General features: G+C 37.0%; 1 protein-coding gene across 7 annotated transcripts in view; it reads right to left on the reverse strand.

Moving 5' to 3' along the window:
- PPFIA2 (PTPRF interacting protein alpha 2) overlaps positions 1-18,349 on the reverse strand; it is a 389,170-nt gene that overhangs the window by 116,048 nt on the left and 254,773 nt on the right. For all 7 annotated transcript variants that reach the window (XM_082636669.1, XM_082636667.1, XM_082636668.1 and 4 more), the window contains one exon: positions 4,845-5,066. In XM_082636669.1, the coding sequence (XP_082492795.1) occupies positions 4,845-5,066 (222 nt within the window). The remainder of the gene's footprint in view (positions 1-4,844; positions 5,067-18,349) is intronic.

An 18,349-nucleotide genomic window follows, 5' to 3' on the forward strand; every position in this document is an offset into this window, starting at 1 on the left:
TAAGCTGTTTTTACTCACAAAACAAAATATAACTGAAATACTTCACAGAAAATTCTAACTCTTTGAATATCAATATATTTAATGAGATATTAGTATCCAAATACCCGATTAGTAGGCTTTTTGATTAGAGTGGAACAAATATCGTATATTAACGCATATATGTGGAATCTAGAAAAATGGTACAGATGAACCTTTTTGCAGGGCAGGAATAGAGATGCAGACATGGACAACAGACGTGTGGACACGGGGCAGGGGGGAAGGGGGGTCGGATGAATTGGGAGATTGGGATTGACATATATACACACTACCATGTGTAAAACAGACAGTTAGTGGGAACCTGCCATATAGCACAGGGAGCTCAGCTCTGTGCCCTGTGGTTACCTAGAGGAGTGGGATGGGGGGGAGGTCCAAGAGGGAGGGGATATATGTATACATATAGCTGATTCACTTCGTTGTACAGCAGAAACTAACATACCATTGTAAAGCAACTATACCCCGATTTAAAAAAAAAAAAAAAAAGAGTGGAGAAGTAAACTAAGCCTCCGTTATGAGACTGACTTTATTTTCTAGTCTGGGTACTGTGCCAAGCTTTAACCCTTACTCCAAGAAGTGACAGTTAATTTAAGGAGCACTTAAGACAAAACTTCAAACAAAAGTAAACTTTGTAAACATACAAGAAATTAAACAGATGTAATCATCACCCTGGCTTAAAAAGAAAAAAAAAAGTAAATTTTGAATAGATTTATTTCTTGACAAAGAATAATTGCAAAAATATATTCTGAAACCATTAATGAAATATACTTACACAATTTGTTTCAGATATATTAGACTATGCACGTGCACAGCAAAATGCATTTCAGTTTTTAATTATGTGGTTAGTTTTTTCCTATTCTCTATTTTTTTCTAATTAATTCAACAAATAGTTATTGCTTATATGATATATAAATCATAGTGGGTTAGCAGTGCTTTAGGGGTAGCAAGGAGAATCACCTTGTTTGTTTTTTCTACTTAAAATCATGCAATCTAGTAGACTTTGTTGTGACCACAGCTCAACAATACATAAAAGCGAAGTCTGGAGTTTTCAGTGTTATGTGATACCTTTTTAAAGTATGTGATTTTCACATTTTCTTGCTTATTGAAAGATCAAAAGATTGATTATTTAAGAAGCAGTTATATTGCAGCTGCATTTTTTATGATAGTTGCTATCACTGAGTAAATGATTGCATCTTGTTGATTTTGGAAGCTGCTCATAGTGGAAGAAGCACAGATTTTGAAGCTGGAGTAGTCCTCTATTCTTCCTGGTGCTGGGGGGTGGGGAAGGTAGTGTGTTGGGGAGAATAGTGGATAGGCCTTGGACAAGTTACCTTACATCACCTGAGAAAAATGGGACAATTACAAGTACCTTCCCTAAAGGAGAGAAAGAATTAAAGAAATTAAATATAAACCAGGCTCCCATGACCTGCATCTTGAATCTTACGGGAAATATTTTACTTGGCCTTCACAGTATGCTTAATACACACACACACACACACACACACACACACATATACACACACACATGTGATGCATCTAGAAAGTCAGACAAAGTATAGGCTCCTTGTCCAGGTCTCATTAACCCTGTCACTTCCTACTGTTACACCTGGCACTTCACACATTTATATTGTTTGCCTGGCTTTGAAGACGTTTGTGTTTGCAAGTCCCCTCAAAAGTGAATGATGAGAAATATTCCTCTCTCGTGAAATTCTTCTAAGATATAACTACCCAGAACTTATAGAGCTGATAAGAATAGTTATATTGTAAAAGAGGGGCCTTGTGAGGGCCAGGTGAGGGGTTTCCCTGGTGGCCTGGTGAGGGGTTTCCCTGGCGGCGCAGTGGTTAAGAATCCACCTGCCAATGCAGGGGACACAGGTTCCATCTCTGGTCCGGGAAGATCCCACATGCTGTGGAGCAACTAAGCTTGTGCACCACAACTACTGAGCCTGCGCTCTAGAGCCCACGAGCCACAAGTACTGAGGCTCGTATGCCACAACTACTGAAGCCTGCATGCCTAGAGCCCGTGCTCCACAACAAGAGAAGCCACCGCAATGAGAAGCCTGCACACCACAACTAAGAGTAGCCCCTGCTCACTGCAACTAGAGAAAGCCCGCGCACAGCAATGAAGACCCAACACAGCCAAAAATAAAAACAAATAAATAAATAAATTGAAAAAAAAAGAATTCCTGGTGAAAGCAGAACACCTTACCTATGTATTCCTAATTATAAAAAAAAAAATTGGTATCAGATAGATGATTGACATTTTAAATCTGACTTAGCTTTTTGTCACCTACATCCAAAGACTATTAGGATCAAAGGGTTATTTTTACTTAGGTCATAAGAAAGGGAGAGCTGGAGACACTGGGCTCTACCTGCAAATGACACTGGATTAAACAAGCATTAATAGAGTAGGTGAGTGTTAAGTGAAAGAAAAACAGCTAAATCTGTGGGACTAAGAGAATGAAGAAATAGAAAATGAGCGAAAGCTCAAGAAATGGCCCTGGTGGTTTACTAGTCAAAAATCTTAGTGTTCCTTAACAGTAATATAGAAGAGGGGTTAAACTTCTTCTACTTTATAAATTCTCTGAGTTTGGGTTGTGGGAGGAGTGAAGATGAGAGATGCATTCCCGAACTGTTAACTCATAAAAAGGTGTATCATTATCTGTGTGGTGACAGAACCACTTCATGGATTATCTACCTTACTCTGAGATAGTGGGCATTGTTTGGGGACATATTCTGATTTCATCCGTGCCTTTTGATGTTTACATCTAACACCCATAAATATCCATCCTTTCCACAAGAGCTTTTGAGTGCCTACTATATACTCAGTAGTTGTGTACGTGATTAAAATAGAGCAATGAACAAAACTAGACAAAACAAAAAAAACCCAGCTCTTATGAATCTTTATATACAGTGGAGAGGGAAGCATATGACAAACAAGTAAATCAGCAAAGTACATACTGTGTCAGATGGCAGTAATTCTGTGAGATTTTTAAAAAATGAAAGAAGAAGGAGAGTGTATATGTGTAAATACCATGGTTAGGGAACACTTCACTAAGACATTTGAGTAAAAGGCAGAAGGAAAAGAAAATGCAACAGAATAGATCTGGCTTGCTTAAGAGGCCACAGTAACTGAACTGAGTGGATTAAAGTGAAAGAGTAGTAGATGAATTCCCAGAGGTCAGAGGGTGGGAGTAGAGATTGTACAGGGTTGTTGACCACTGCAAGGACTTTGATTTTACTGTAAGTAGAAGAGGTAGCCATTGAAGAGTTTTAAGGAGAAAGTGATTTGAGCTGACTTACACTGCAACAGGTCACTCAGGCTGCTGTGTTGAGTATAGACTATTAGAATAATCCAATGAGAGATGGTGGTTGTGCGAAATAAGACAAAGCCATGAAGAGTGTGTGAAGAGGTCACAGGACAGATATATTTTGAAGTTGGAAGTAATAAGACTTATGGATGAAGCAAATGCAGTGTGTGAGTGAAAGAGAGGTACCGACAGTTCCAAGGTTTTTGGTCTAAGCACCAATAATGGAGTTGCCGTCAGCTGAGATATGTAAGACTGCAATTAAGTCTGGCTCCTTGGGGGAAATATCAGGAAAACAGTCTTGAGAATGTTAATTTTGAGATACCTGTTAGAGACCTAGATACAGGCATCTGGAAATCAGGAGAGATGGACAAGGTGGAGATATAAATTGGGAATCATAAGACCACAGGTAGTTTTTGGAGCCATGAAACAGCATAAATTTACCAGTGGAGTTAAGGTAAACTGAGGAGGGAAGGCATTTCATGGTTGGGGATGAGAAGTAGAGCCAGTAAAGGAGCCTGAGATGCGGGTAGCAAGTAAAAATGAAGGAAAATCAGGAACAGTGTAGTGTGCTATTAGCCAAGTGAAGAAATACACCAGGAAGTGGTAATTAGATCAAGTGCTTCAAAGGACTGAGAAGTGTCTCCTGGATTCAGCAACATGGAGGTCAAACTGGATAAGAACAGTTTTGATGGGACCATGGAGGAAAAGTATGATAAAATGGGCTCAAAGGAGAATTTGAAGAAAAGAATTGGATACATAGAGTCAACTCCAATAACAGCTAGTTAATGATGTACAAAAGATTAAAAAAAAATATGATTTAAAAGAACGTAAAAATGGAAAAGGCAAAAAGTCACAAAATAAAATTTTCATAAATATAGATAATTTTCTTTTTGATTAAATAGAGTGATAACAGTGAAAAGATTCTGAACTTTTCACCTTAGCTGGTAAGATGATTTGGCAATATCACAAATAAGACATCTCCTTGTAATTTTTGTCGTAACTTTAAAGTACCCACTTTTTCAAATAGATGAAGTGATGTTAAGTTTAGTAAGAACTGAACATATAGAGAAAGAAAGGTTCCCACTTTCACACATGTACTTTCACATTCACAGATAGAAAACCAAAATAAGAGGGATATTTTTAAAGTAATGTCTTTGAGTATTCCCATCTGCTAAGAGTATAGCAATTCATTATTCGTACCCGAATCTAGGGTTATTTAAAATTAACAGCTTAAAACATTTAAAAATTCATTTAAAAACCTGTAGTTTTTATTACTTCTGAGATTTGATACCAACATTTTCTTTCCATACATATTTAAAGGGGTGATGAAGTAAACTATTTTTGCCTTAGTGAACAAGTTTCATAACTAATGTAATGCATACTGATTTACGGTCTTCTGAGAAAAGGTAAAGAGTATATGCCATTAGGGGAAATTATGGAAAAAGCATCTCAGAGACAGCATTCAGGAAGCAAAGACTGAAAGTGTTGTGAATGACTTACCTCCCTGATGTCCCTTTGATACTTAGTGTTCATTTCTTCTGTTTTAATGAGATCCTTTCTTGCTGTCTCTGCTTCCTGTTCCACCTCTCCCACTCGGGAAGAAAGGGCTGCTAAACGTTCTTTCATTTGGGCCATTTCGTAGTTTTGTTTTTCAAGCAATTCTTGTAGTTCAACTATTTGACTTGTTTCATCAGTTGAATCTATAGAACCATTGGACAAACGCTGCAGGAAAAGAGAAAGAAACTGCATTTAGAATTTTCTTCATCTTTAATTTAAAATTCATGAACTTAAAGATATGAGACTGATTAAGATTTCATACTGAGGGCCTCCCTGGTGGCGCAGTGGTTGAGAGTCCGCCTGCCGATGCAGGGGATACGGGTTCGTGCCCCAGTCTGGGAGGATCCCATATGCCGCGGAGCGGCTGGGCCCGTGAGCCATGGCCGCTGGGCCTGCGCGTCCGGAGCCTGTGCTCCGCAACGGGAGAGGCCACAGCAGTGAGAGGCCCGCATACCGCAAAAAGAAAAAAAAAAAAAAGATTTCATACTGAGAAATAAGAACTCTAACAGAACTAGCTTTGGAGGAAAACTAAGTTTCTGAGAAAACTCTTAATTGACATTAAAATATAAAGGTAGATCAGTAATTTTCAAATAGGTTAATAGATGCATTTGAACTGGAAGCTATTATATATGCTACATTATACACAGTTTAGCACAAAACATGGATATAGCATAAACATTCAATAAGTGGCAGCTATTTTTAATCAATAATGTATAAAATTTATTATAAATAAATATTTATGTAACACAGCATATTATTATTAAATAATAAATAAGGGCACAGAAACTATGTACTATTTTCTATTTTTATTCAAGATCCTTTGTGAATTTGCAAGTCTTATTTTCAATGACTCTCAGTAAAAGAAAACTTACACTTTTCTTTTAAAGAAAGTTATTCCTGCTGTGAATCTGACCTAGCTGGAACAAAGGTATAGCATAGAAAAGTCTTGCTTTCTATATTGCTATCAACATAAAAGTCATGAGTGCACACAATCCACAGGAAAGAGGCTGAAGAGTTTAAATACTTTGAGACTGATTTTTCCTCTTTTTGAAGGGGCTGCCTGGAAACCAGGGTAACTCATGTCTTCAGAAGGATGACCTACAGCCTAGCTGCATTGGAGACATTTTGTGGTGAAGACAGTGCAGGAACTGGGGAGAAATAAGTGCTAAGAGAAAAAGATCACAATAAACTAGAAATAGGAAAGTATGGAGAAAAAGCAAAAAAAGTACTATCAATTCTGCTAGAATGCTTGTTTGGAAAATATGAATTCATTCTAGCATGATAGATACATTAAGAAACAATTTGAACATAATGTAACTTCTGTGTTTTCTTATGTACAATCTCATTCCTGATAATCACTGGTTGAACACAGAAAACCAGACCTAGCTGAATCAATCAGTGTAGGAATATACAAAATGCACACATGCACTTTCCTCAAACATCTAACACCAACCTCACACTTCATCAAGCGCTTTGAGTCAGCCCATCCATATCTGTGTTACACCTGTCTGATTCTAGATACTCCTCCTCCCACCACTTCACAATAGCTCACAGCTATAGCCCTTCTGACACCCACTGTGATCAGCATACTTCAGATCTTTTTCAAAGTAAAGAGTTAAATTTAACACAGCAGTTATGCAATCCTTAACCATTTAACATGTGTAAAACTGTGCTACTATTTTTAGTATTAGAAATACTAGAAATAGTATTTAGAAATAGTGTTCTATTTCTTTTAAAAGTCATTGATAGGGCTTCCCTGGTGGCGCAGTGGTTGAGAGTCCGCCTGCCGATGCAGGGGACACGGGTTCGTGCCCCGATCCCGGAAGATCCCACATGCCGCGGAGCGGCTGGGCCCGCGAGCCATGGCCGCGGAGCCTGTGTGTCTGGAGCCTGTGCTCCGCAACGGGAGAGGCCACAGCAGTGAGAGGCCCGCGTACAGCAAAAAAAAAAAAAAAAAAAAAAAAAAAAAAAAAAAGTCATTGATAAAGGTTTTAGTGTTGTACTGCAAACCCCTTTCCCCCATAAGCCCTGTGTTTTTTATTTTGCAATTTTGCATAACTCAAGATATTTTGGAATGCAAATGTCATATTAGACAAAACTGACTGTAGGATAAAAGGAGGAGTATAGAAAGCATCACAAAAGCAGTGAGAAAGATAAAATAGAGAGAATGGGAAAGCAAACAAATGGCAAGAGGTATTGGTAAGTCCAGTTACCTAACACGTGGAGAAACAGTTGGACAAATCAAAATTAAAAGGGCAGAGAGGGCTTCCCTGGTGGCGCAGTGGTTGGGAGTCTGCCTGCCAATGCGGGGGATGCAGGTTCGTGCCCCGGTCTGGGAAGATCCCACATGCTGCGGAGCGGCTGGGCCCGTGAGCCATGGCCGCTGAGCCTGCGCGTCCGGAGCCTGTGCTCCGCAATGGGAGAGACCACGGCAGTGAGAGGCCCGCATACCGCAAAAAAAAAAAAAAAAAAAAAAAAAAAAAGGGGCAGAGAAAGACAGAGTCAGTCTTAAGATAGCATCTTAAGATACCAGTTGGATCTGCAGAATTAGTACTTCGAAAATATTACTGAACGTTTGTATTGCAGGTCCCAAACTTCTTATTATCTAGTGAAAGGTGTAAGAGATGTTGGAAAGGATCAAAGATCAGTTGACCAGTTGCTCCTTCAGAGTCTTGATTCCCCTAACTGCTGGGATTGCTTGCTTGTGGAGGGATCAGAGCTGAGAACATGCCTAGCAATTGCTCTTAGTGGAAGGGAACTGCCTTTCCAAAGTTAAACCCCTCCGTTGGGGCGTGCAATACCACATACAATGCAGAGCAGTATTATTGCGAAGCTAATAAAAAACCAACATTTTAGACAGTTTTTATGAACACAAAACCCAAAAACATTGATAGTGACATTTATATAAGATACCATTATCTGTACATTGAACTGGGAAAAGCCTATTTATATTCATTAGACAGCACTTGAGAACTGATTTAGGGAGAAAGGCTAGAGTGAATTGCCAATCAATTATGTCCAAATTTGGGATAACTGAGGTATGATATTACAGGATTTCTGTAATAATAGCAGGATTTCTGTAATAATAAAATATCTTCAAACTCTGTACACCACTTACAAGTAATGAGGTAACATTAAGCTTTAATAGAATTTCTGCCTCCTCACATTGAGAATTTCCTCTAGTCAATTAAAAAATGGCACTTTTTAGAAACTACAAAAATCATTAGAAAATACATTTTTGCAGTGAAAAATGTTTTATGTCATTGAAAAATTACATTTAAGATTTGAGTCCTTAAGAACTTTGGAGAAACTGAGACTTAGGTAATTACACGAAGTTGATTTGAATTAAAATGCAGAACATTGAATTCCCAGGTCATTTCATCTACCCTTTACCATATTACTTTAATCAGAACATAAAAATCAAAATGATAAAATAACACATGCTGGATGGTACTGACAAGTAACAAGAATGTAGTGTGTGTATGTATAGCTATATGAATATACATACAACAGTACACACACACACACACGTATAAATTCTACAAATATTTGTTCAGTGCAACTGAATGATGTTAATTTTCTAATTAGAAAAATGATTATTCCAAATCTGTGCACCTGAAGTCCATTAAAATCTTGTCTAAAAGTTGCAATTTTTTTAATGGGCTCAAGGTAAGAGAAGTTTAAGTAAATATAAACAGTAATCAGACAACAAAAATAAAACACTTTCAAAATGTTAACCTCTTCAATTCCTTTAAGTAACAGATGTGTACTGCATAGTCTTTATGCTACTTTGGAATTTAGTACTACCCATGGAAAATTTTTGAACAGTCAATTTTTCTCTGAAGTGCTAATTGACATTATATGTTTAAAAATGTGTAATATTTCATCTGTTCAATTCACCTTAAATATATTTTGTGCTGAGCTTAATATGTGTTTTCATAAGTTCGGAGTGGAAAGGTCATCTTAAACCTGTGGTGTATACCTTAGAAAAAGAATATATAACTTTGTTCCAAATCATTATTATCTTGGTCTACCTTTAAAATAAATTGTGGCACTTTAACATAAAGGGCAAATGAGTGAATTAAAGGAAAACCCAATGCTTATTTTAAATAGCTTTATCGAGATCTAATTTACATACCATAAAGTTCAACCATTTCAAGTGTAAATGTCAACGGTGTTTAGAATACTTAAAGAGTTGTGCAACTATCGATGTAATCTAATTTGAGAATATTCTCATTACCCCTAACAGAAACCTCATACCCATTAGCAGTCCCCTAAGAGCAGACCCCCACACCCAGCCCCAGGCAGCCACTAATCTACTTTCTTTCAATATAGATTTGCATATCATGTACCTTTCACATAAATGGAATCACAGAATAGTCTTTTGTGATTGGCTTTATTCACTGAATATAATGTTTCTGAGAGTCATTCATGTTGTGGCATATTATCAGTATTTCATATCTTTTATTGCTGAATAGTGTTTTACCATGTGAATATTCTACATGTAATTTATATATTCATCAGTTAATAGACATTTCAACAGTTTTCACCTTTTGACTACTGTGAATAATGCTCCTGTGAACGTTTGTGTACAAGCCTTTGTGTGGACATACGTTTTCAGTTCTTGTGGAACTCCTAGGAGATTCCTAGGAGAAGAATTGCTGGATCATATGATAATTCTATGTTTAACATTTTGAAGAAATATTTCCCAAAGTGGTGGCCCCATTTTACATTCCCACCAGCAATCACGAGAGTTCCAATTCCCCACATCCTCACCAAAACTTGTCTTTTTATTACAGCCATTCTTGTGGGTATGAAGTGGAATCTCCTTGTGGTTTTGATTTGTAATTCCTAATGACTAATTATGTTGAGCATCTTTTCTTATGCCTATTGACGTTTGGTGTATTTACTTTGGGGAAATGTCCATTCAAAGTATTTGCCCATTTACTAATTGGGTTATTTGTCTTTTATTATTGAGTTATAAGAATTGCTTATATATATTTTGGATACAAGTCCTTTGTCAGATATATGACTTACAAATAGTTCTTTCCAGTATTTCGATTATCTTTTTTACTTTCCTGATGGCGCTGTTTGAAAGTGTTTTTAATTTTAATGAAGTCCAATTTATCATTTTTTTCCTTTATGTGCTTTTGGTGTTATACCAAGAAGTTATTTCTTAACATAAGTTTATAAAGACTTCAATTTTTTTTCTTTTAAAGTGTAGAAGTATACACTTAAATTACTAGTTTTCAAAGGCAAAAAAGGCTCAGATGATAAAATGTTTTAAATATATATTTTGATTCAATCAATAATTACTTATTGAACACCTACTATGTGCCAAATGGAAGAAATTAGGTTTTAGGATTTTTAAAAAATATGATGATATGGGCCTCCCTGGTGGCGCAGTGGTTGAGAGTCCGCCTGCCGATGCAGGGGATACGGGTTCGTGCCCCGGTCTGGGAGGATCCCATATGCCGCAGAGCGGCTGGGCCCGTGAGCCATGGCCGCTGGGCCTGCGCATCCGGAGCCTGTGCTCCGCAACGGGAGAGGCCACAACAGTGAGAGGCCCGCATACCGCAAAAAGAAAAAAAAAAAAAAATATATGATGATACATTCCCGACATTAAGGAAATTTTCATCAAGCAGAGAAGTGACACACAAACAAGCAGTTATTAAGTACTGAAATGAAATATTATCATAGAGTTATGTTTTGCTTACATATTTGTGTTATGGAAGCAGAAAGAAGATACCTTTTGTGACACTCTTTGAGTTGGGTTTTTAAAGGTAAGCAATTATATTTCAAGTAAAATAAGGGAGGGGGTAGTTATTCCAGGAAGGGGAAACAACATGAGCAAAGGCAGGGAGGCATTCTCTGCAGGGGGATTATGAGTAGCCCTGTGTGCAGAGCAAAAGATGTGCTGTGGGGAAATGGGAGGATATGAGACCTGAAAGGGAGGGCCAGCATACATTAAGATGTCCTTAGCTTCTCATATGAAATAGCATGAACTTTGGGTACTAAACAGAATGACAGAGAGTCATCAAAGGTTTCTGAACAGAGAAGTTACCTGTAAACATTTGCTGGCAACCTGTTCATCTAATGATCCTGGTGGTCTGTGTAAAGCCTTTCTTAGCTTCCTGTAGTGGACAATTTTTGCTTGCCTGCTCAGCATCCATTTTTCCTTCTCACTTCCCCACAGTTAGAGTTGCCAGATGAAATACAGGGTACCCAGTTAAAAATTTTTTCCCTTTGGAATGCACTTTATTATTTTCTTTTAATTAAAAAAATTTGTTTATTGTGGTAAAAGTCACATAATATAAAACATACTATTTTAATCATATTTAACTGTACAGTTCAGTGGCACTAAGTATATTCACATTGTTGTGCAACTCTCACCATCATCCATCTCCCGAATTTTTCACCTACCCAGGTAAATTTGAATTTCAGAGAGACAATGAAAAATTGTTCAGTATAAGATGTCACATGCAATATTTGGGTCAAGCATATACTAGGGGGAGTCAAACCCAGAATGAAAGCATAAATTATGTGTTTACTTGACAAAGGAAACAGAAAAATCAAAAACTGGGAGACACAAGTGGGTATAGGATTTTTAAAGACACCCGTTGTAGCTAGAATTGAATAGGCTACAGCAAGAAGATGGGGGTGGGTGTAGGTGGAAGGATGATATAAGTTCTTGAGATAATGCGGGTTCTTGAGATCATTGCAGGACTTTGGCTTTTACTCTGGGTGAGATGGGGACCCTATGAAGGTGCTGAGCAGAGGAGTGGCATGATCTCACATTTTCAACGCATCCCTCTGTTTTCTTGTAAAAGCCAGACTGTAGGTGTAAAGGATAAAATTAAAGAGATGAATTATAGAGGCTTTTAAGTAATCCAGGTGGATGATAATGCTGGCTTGGACCAGGGTGTTAGCAGTGAAGGTTGTGAGAATTGGTCGTATTCTTTCAATGGATTAATACGTGATATGTGACCAAAAGCACAGACTCAAGCATGACTTTAAGAATTTTGGTCTTCAATTAGAAGAATGGTGTTGCTATTTATAGAAAAGGGGGAATCTTCAGAAGAAACAGATTTGGGATTAGGATGGGGTAAAATAAAGAACTGGGTTTTGGAAACAAAGTTTGAGGTAACTTGTGAGATGTCAAAGTTAAGTCTCTTAGGCTGTTGCATGAGCCTGCAGTCAGGAGTAGTCAGTGCATGGATGTTTTCTATGAAAAATTATAACACTGGATGAGATCACCTGTGGAGTCAGAGGGGAGGATCATCAAAGGTGACTAAGAATGTATCTTTAAAGATCTCCTCACATATCACTTTATCAGAGAGGTCTTTTATTCCTGCTATGTAATATGTATTTTGTTTGTTGTCTGTCTCACTCACTAAAATATATATTCCTAAATATTCTTTCTATCCCAGGCTTAACCTGTATATTCTTGTATATTCAAATGCTACTCCATTTTCCTGCTTGAATATCAAATAGGCAGTCCAACCAAACTCGAATGTTCAAAACCAAATTCCTGTGCCTCTTCCCCAAATCTGTTTCACCTTCAACCTTCACCAGCTCAGTTGGTAAAAACTCCATCCTTCCATATGCTTCCACAGGCTGAAAACTTTGGAGTCACCACCAAGTCCTCTCTTTTTCTCCCATCTCCTATTGAGTCTATTAGAAAAACATGTTTGCCTTATCTTTGCAATAGAATAAATATGACTCATTTTCATGCTGTCTATTGCTGTCACCTGTTGGGGAAGCAGCCTTCATGCAAACTGCCAACCCTCTCCAGGATTGCCCAGTCAATGTCCTGCATCTGGAATATTCCCCTACATGGAAGCTAGGTGTCAAGCTATAACTTGGCCCCAGATTCTTCTTCCTTATTAGGAGAAACCTTTTCCCTGTTCTAGGTATGCAGTGAACTTCCTTGTATTGCATGTGCTATATGTCACCTGGCCAGCCCCACCAGTGTATCTGCCCCTCATGGGAAGAGAACAGGTCTTCCCCTGCAGCTTGAGAGGTGTGCGTGCAGTCCATTGTCCTGCCTCTGCTACCAGGAAGGACCAATTCCCTAGCCATGGGAGTTTTGTGCAGGCTACAGATGCTGATCTTGCTGCCTCTCTTCTCCTTTCTGTGAGTAGTGTTGTTCCAGTTGGAAAGATCAAAGGCTGGGAGACACAAGTGGGTTTAGAATTTTCAAGGGGACCCAGTGTGGCTAGAACGGAATAAACTACAGAAAGAGGATGGGAGTGGATATAGATGGGCAGATGATGTGGGTTCTTGAGATCACCGTAGAGTTTTGACTTTTACTCTGGGTGAGATGGGAACCAGAGGAAGATTCTATGAGCAGAGCAGGGGCAATCTATTGGGAAAACATGTTTGCTTTATCTTTGTAGTACATGTGAACCTTACCCATGTATGCTACCTCCTGTAATGTCAAGGAGCTCCTTGTCCTCAGTCCTCTTTGCTGACTCTGAAACCCCAGAAGATGCAATAGGCTGAGGTATGTGGGCTCTGACTTCTGGTGGTTGGTACTGTTATGATCTTTGCCATCCTCCATGCAAATCCTCACCTAGGATTGGTAGCTGGTTTTTCCTGCTCAACACCAGCCCTTGTCTGCATCATCTACTCTCACCAGAATCACTGTAATAACCTCCTAACTGGTCTCTTTGCTTCTAACTTTGTCCTTTTATGTTCATTCTTAAAACAACCAGAGTGATCCATGGTGATCTTGTTACTTGATAGATAAAGTTATTCCTCTGCTCAAAACACTACAATGGTTTTTCATTCTACTCAGCACAAGAGTGAAAACTTACAGTGAGCAATAACCACTGCCCTATTCCCCCTCCCCTTCCCTACTCCCCTTCCCTTCCCCCATGCCTTTACCTCTCTGAATTCTGTCCTACTATTCTCCCATTTCCTCTCTTGCTTCAGCCACACTGGCAAACTCATTGTTCCTCTAATAAGTCATTCAGTGTCCCAAGTTACAGTCTTTGCTTAGTTCTTCCTTCTGCTTGGAATGCTCTTCCCCTAGTAACCGACATGACTAAAAACCTCAACAATTTCAAGGACGCCGATCTTGACCACCTTATTTAAAAGTGCAAACTGTCTCCATCCCTATGTCTCCTTAGGACTCTTGATCTTTTTGTGTTTCTCTAATTTTTTTCTTCAATAGCATTTATCATCTTCTAACATGACAAATGATTTACTTATTTATATTTATTGTTTAGTTTCTGCTAACCTCCTCCAACTTGCTGGATTATAAGCTTCAGGAGGTAAAGAGCCTTTATATGTTTACTCTTTGGTGTATCACAAGTGTCTAGAAAGATGCCTGGCACATGATGCAATAGACTTTTGTTGACTAAATAAATGTTTTGATTACTTCTATGTCTCTAGTGACCAAAACAGCATTTTCCACAAAAATATATTTGTTGGATGAATGAATGAATATTTCCATTAATGAATATGATGAGTTTTAGGAAAAACAGTAAGGATTCAAAAAGAAAAGAAATATAGAGACAATATACTTAGCTTTCATTGTATAAAGTTTATGACAGGGAATTTAGTCTTTTTTTATCCTGTTTTAAAAGCACTATATAGATGAATTATCTATAAGAGTGGAAAAATTTGAAGTAAAATTAGGAAACCATTGTTATAAATTCACCTTAAAGTACATAATATGGTCAAAATAGACAGCCTATGTGTAAGACCAAGTGGAATAAATGAAGCCCCAGAGGCCTCATCATGTCACAGTCACAGTGACTTCTCATGAGATGAAGCCAGGAATTTAGACATATTCTTCCATATTATACCAGGTAAAAAATGGAAATAGGTCTCTCTTTGAATTTGATAATTTCCGGCAAAATGACCTAACCATTAATATTTTTTTCACTCTACTTCTAGCTTTAGCATATATTAAAGAATACTCTAACATGCTTAAAAAACAGTAGTACAGTTAAATTACTAATGTGACCATTTTAATTCTGCATTTTATGCTCCTTTAATGGTTATTACTTATTTTGGGCATATATTTGTGGCCATACATTGCTCTCCTGCCAAAGAATAGCAGTTTGTTAAACATAATAATAAATAATTTTTCACAGTGCTTTTAAGTGATGAGAGTGCCTCTTGAGTGTACAGAATAGAGGGCATTTAAATTGCTATATTAACATAACAATAATTGATTTCTCCCTTGGATAGATATTTCTTGACAAGCTATTCCAGAGGATTTAGGAGCTATGTTAATTATAAATTTTTAGAGTTCAATGGTGCTGCCCATGCGGAATGAATATTTGGTTGACCTTTTTCATTTTCCTCAGGAGCTATTACACTTGATAGTAGACAATTTTTCCCCAGACTTACTGAGATATAGCTGACATATAACATTGTGCAAGTTTAAGGTGTATAAAGTGATGATTTGATGTATATATACATTGTGAAATGATGACCACAATAAGGTTAGTTAACACAGCCATCACCTCACATGGTTACCATTTTTATTTTGTAGTGAGAACATTTGAGATCTACTCTCTTAGCAACTTTCAAATACACAATACAGTATTGTTAACTATAGTCACTATGGCAGCTGATAACTCAAACTTTATTATGAACATATTTCTGAACTTGACTTGTACATTTTTGACACCTCCCTGCCCAAGTTTTTCATGACTAAAACATAAGTCTTGGATTCTCTCCTAATGAATTTCAAAAAGTTCTTTTTTCTTTTATGCATTTTACTTCTCATGGTTTATTAATCTTTCTAGAGAAAATAGAAAAAGATGCTAAAGACTGGAAATTAGGAATTTATCTTACTATTAATTCAGATATTAGAGGCACAGATATACTTAAAATTCATCAGCATTTAAGGGGTAAACAATAAGCAGTTCCATTTCATTTTTGAAAATAGTTCTATAAAATTTTATGGTTAGAGATGAATTATTGACTGGTCAAAGAAGTTACACTAAGATTTTCAATCATTAACATAAATATCCAGCACTAATAATTCTTTAGTGGATATGAAGAAATCCTTAAAACAGGAAAGTAATATAATATATTTCATTCTGTGAGGAAAAGAGAAATGTAGTACTAAAGAAATGTAGAACAAAGAATAAAGAAAAAAAAACCCAAAATCCATAAAAAGGAAGTATTCATAGGCATAAAAATAATAAGTAACAAAAATTAGAGCTGATAGTTCATTGTAAATTCCATGAGAGTCATCAATGTATTAGGATGAAAGAAATATACATAACAGAACGAAAGATGGAACCAGTCAGGGATTTCATAGGCTGATAATGAAGTCTGTATGTGGACTATATGAATAAATCTGAGACCAGGCCTTGACCAAAGAAGGGACTTGGAAGACTTCAGTCAATCTGATACCTTAGCAAATATTTCCTTTTATTCCAAGAGATCGTTGTACTCCTCATTTTACTTCAACTACTCAAATTTGGATTTGCCTCCAAATCCCCATATAAGACTGTATCTTTCATTAGAATAATGACAAATTATAATAATAGCTAACATTTATTGAGTACTTACCCAAGAACTTATAGCTAAAAATTTTTCTGGCTCTAAGCTTTCATTTGTAACAATTACTCTATTTCGCTAACATTATTAAGTTCTGACTAAGTGTCAGGTACTGTTCCACATGCATTATGTGCATACACTCTTTAATCCCTGTAACAACCTATTGGATACAGAAAAGGAAACTGAAGCACAGAATGTATTTTGCTTAAGGTCACACTACTAAAAAGTCATAAGATTAAGATTTGAATGAAAGCATTCCAGTTTCATATTCCTAGGAGTCTGTACTTTCTCTCTACCTACCCCTCTCCTTTCTTCCTTCTTTTGTCAATTTTCTCTCTTTTTCTTTTTTTGTTCATTTGCTCTTGTTCATTTATCATTTCATTTATCCATTCATTAAATCTACTTATTGTTTCACTTATTCATTCATTCAATCACCAAAACTCTGTTTAGCTTCTACCATATGCCAGACACTAGGTTGGGTGCTCAGAATATGAAGACTCCTGCTTAAATGCAGCATAATGTGGGAAAAAAGAATAAACCAAATAAAGCAGCCAATTAACCAAATTCATAAGGACCAGATAGCAGTTCAGCACTGGGGATTCCTAATGCTTCAAGGCTATGGCTTTTGGGCATCTGCCTACACTGCTTTTGTTAATCTCCATATTGCTTTTAGCTCTCAAAAATCAGACCTGACTTCAGGTTTCAAATCTTGTCCAACAAATAACAACATTTTGTCTTTGATTTGAAATTCTCCAGCACAGAATTCACAGCTGTTACTTCTAATTCCATAATGACTCCTTAAATCTGTTTCATTATATGTAAATCATTTATTTACAATCCCTGTAAACCTAGAGCCTATAACAAAGCTGAACTAATATTTGTATTCCATATCAGTTATTCTCAACCATTAGAATCCTTGGAAGAACTGAATAAAAATATAGAATGGAAACCACTCTAGACCATATCCAAGGGTGGGGTCCAGACATATAATTGTTTTTAAATCTCCCTAAGTAATTGCAATGTTTAGTTGAGGTTAAGAACCACAGATCCATATTATCCAGGTACTTTACTAATAACTGTATCTAATTTATTCATCAAACCTAAAAAACTGGCATAAAGAGGAAAAGCTTCAAAGTAATAAAATAATAAAATTGTTGGTGAAATAAATGTAATAAAAGATGTGATAATAGACCCAAGAATAGCAGACCCTAGAATCAACTAATTATTTTTTAATGTAATATTTCAAACGAACGACTTGACTTTATCTTTTATTTCTGAAAGATGAGAAGAAAAAAACCTCTATAATAGAATTGCCTAAATATTGCCCTGCTTGGAAGGTTTCTAGACCAGATGATTTCTTTTTTTTTTTTTAATAAATGTATTTATTTTTATTTATTAATTTTTGGCTGCATTGGGTCTTTTTTGGCTGCAGTGGGTCTTATATTGATGACATTTGAACAAAGCCTTGATGGAAGTGAGGATATCCACGCAGATATCTGGAAGAAGGGCATTCTAGACGGAAGGAAGAACAAGTCAGAAGTCAACAGGAGGCCAGTGTGGCTGGGGTGATGGTGGAGATGAAGTCATAAAATGAGGAAAGTCAAATCATGCAGAGTCTTGTGTAAATGGGAAACATTTGCAGAGTTTTGAGCATATGATTGACATGTTATCAGATTTATGTTTTAAAGCATCACTCTGATTCATGTCATGTTAAAAATAGACAATAAGGGCCCACAAGAGAAGCAGAGAGACTTGGAAGGAGGTGATTATAATAATCTAGGTGAGAGATGATAGTAGTTTAGAGCAGAGTGCTTAGTGGAAGTGATAAGAAGTGGCAGATTCTGGATATATTTTGAAAGTAGAGCAAATAGAATTTCTTTACAGTTTGATGTGGGGTGTGAGACACAGGGAGGACTTGA

The sequence above is a fragment of the Mesoplodon mirus genome, assembly GCF_964341445.2.
Source record: "Mesoplodon mirus genome assembly, chromosome: 11".
Taxonomy (NCBI): domain Eukaryota; kingdom Metazoa; phylum Chordata; class Mammalia; order Artiodactyla; family Ziphiidae; genus Mesoplodon; species Mesoplodon mirus.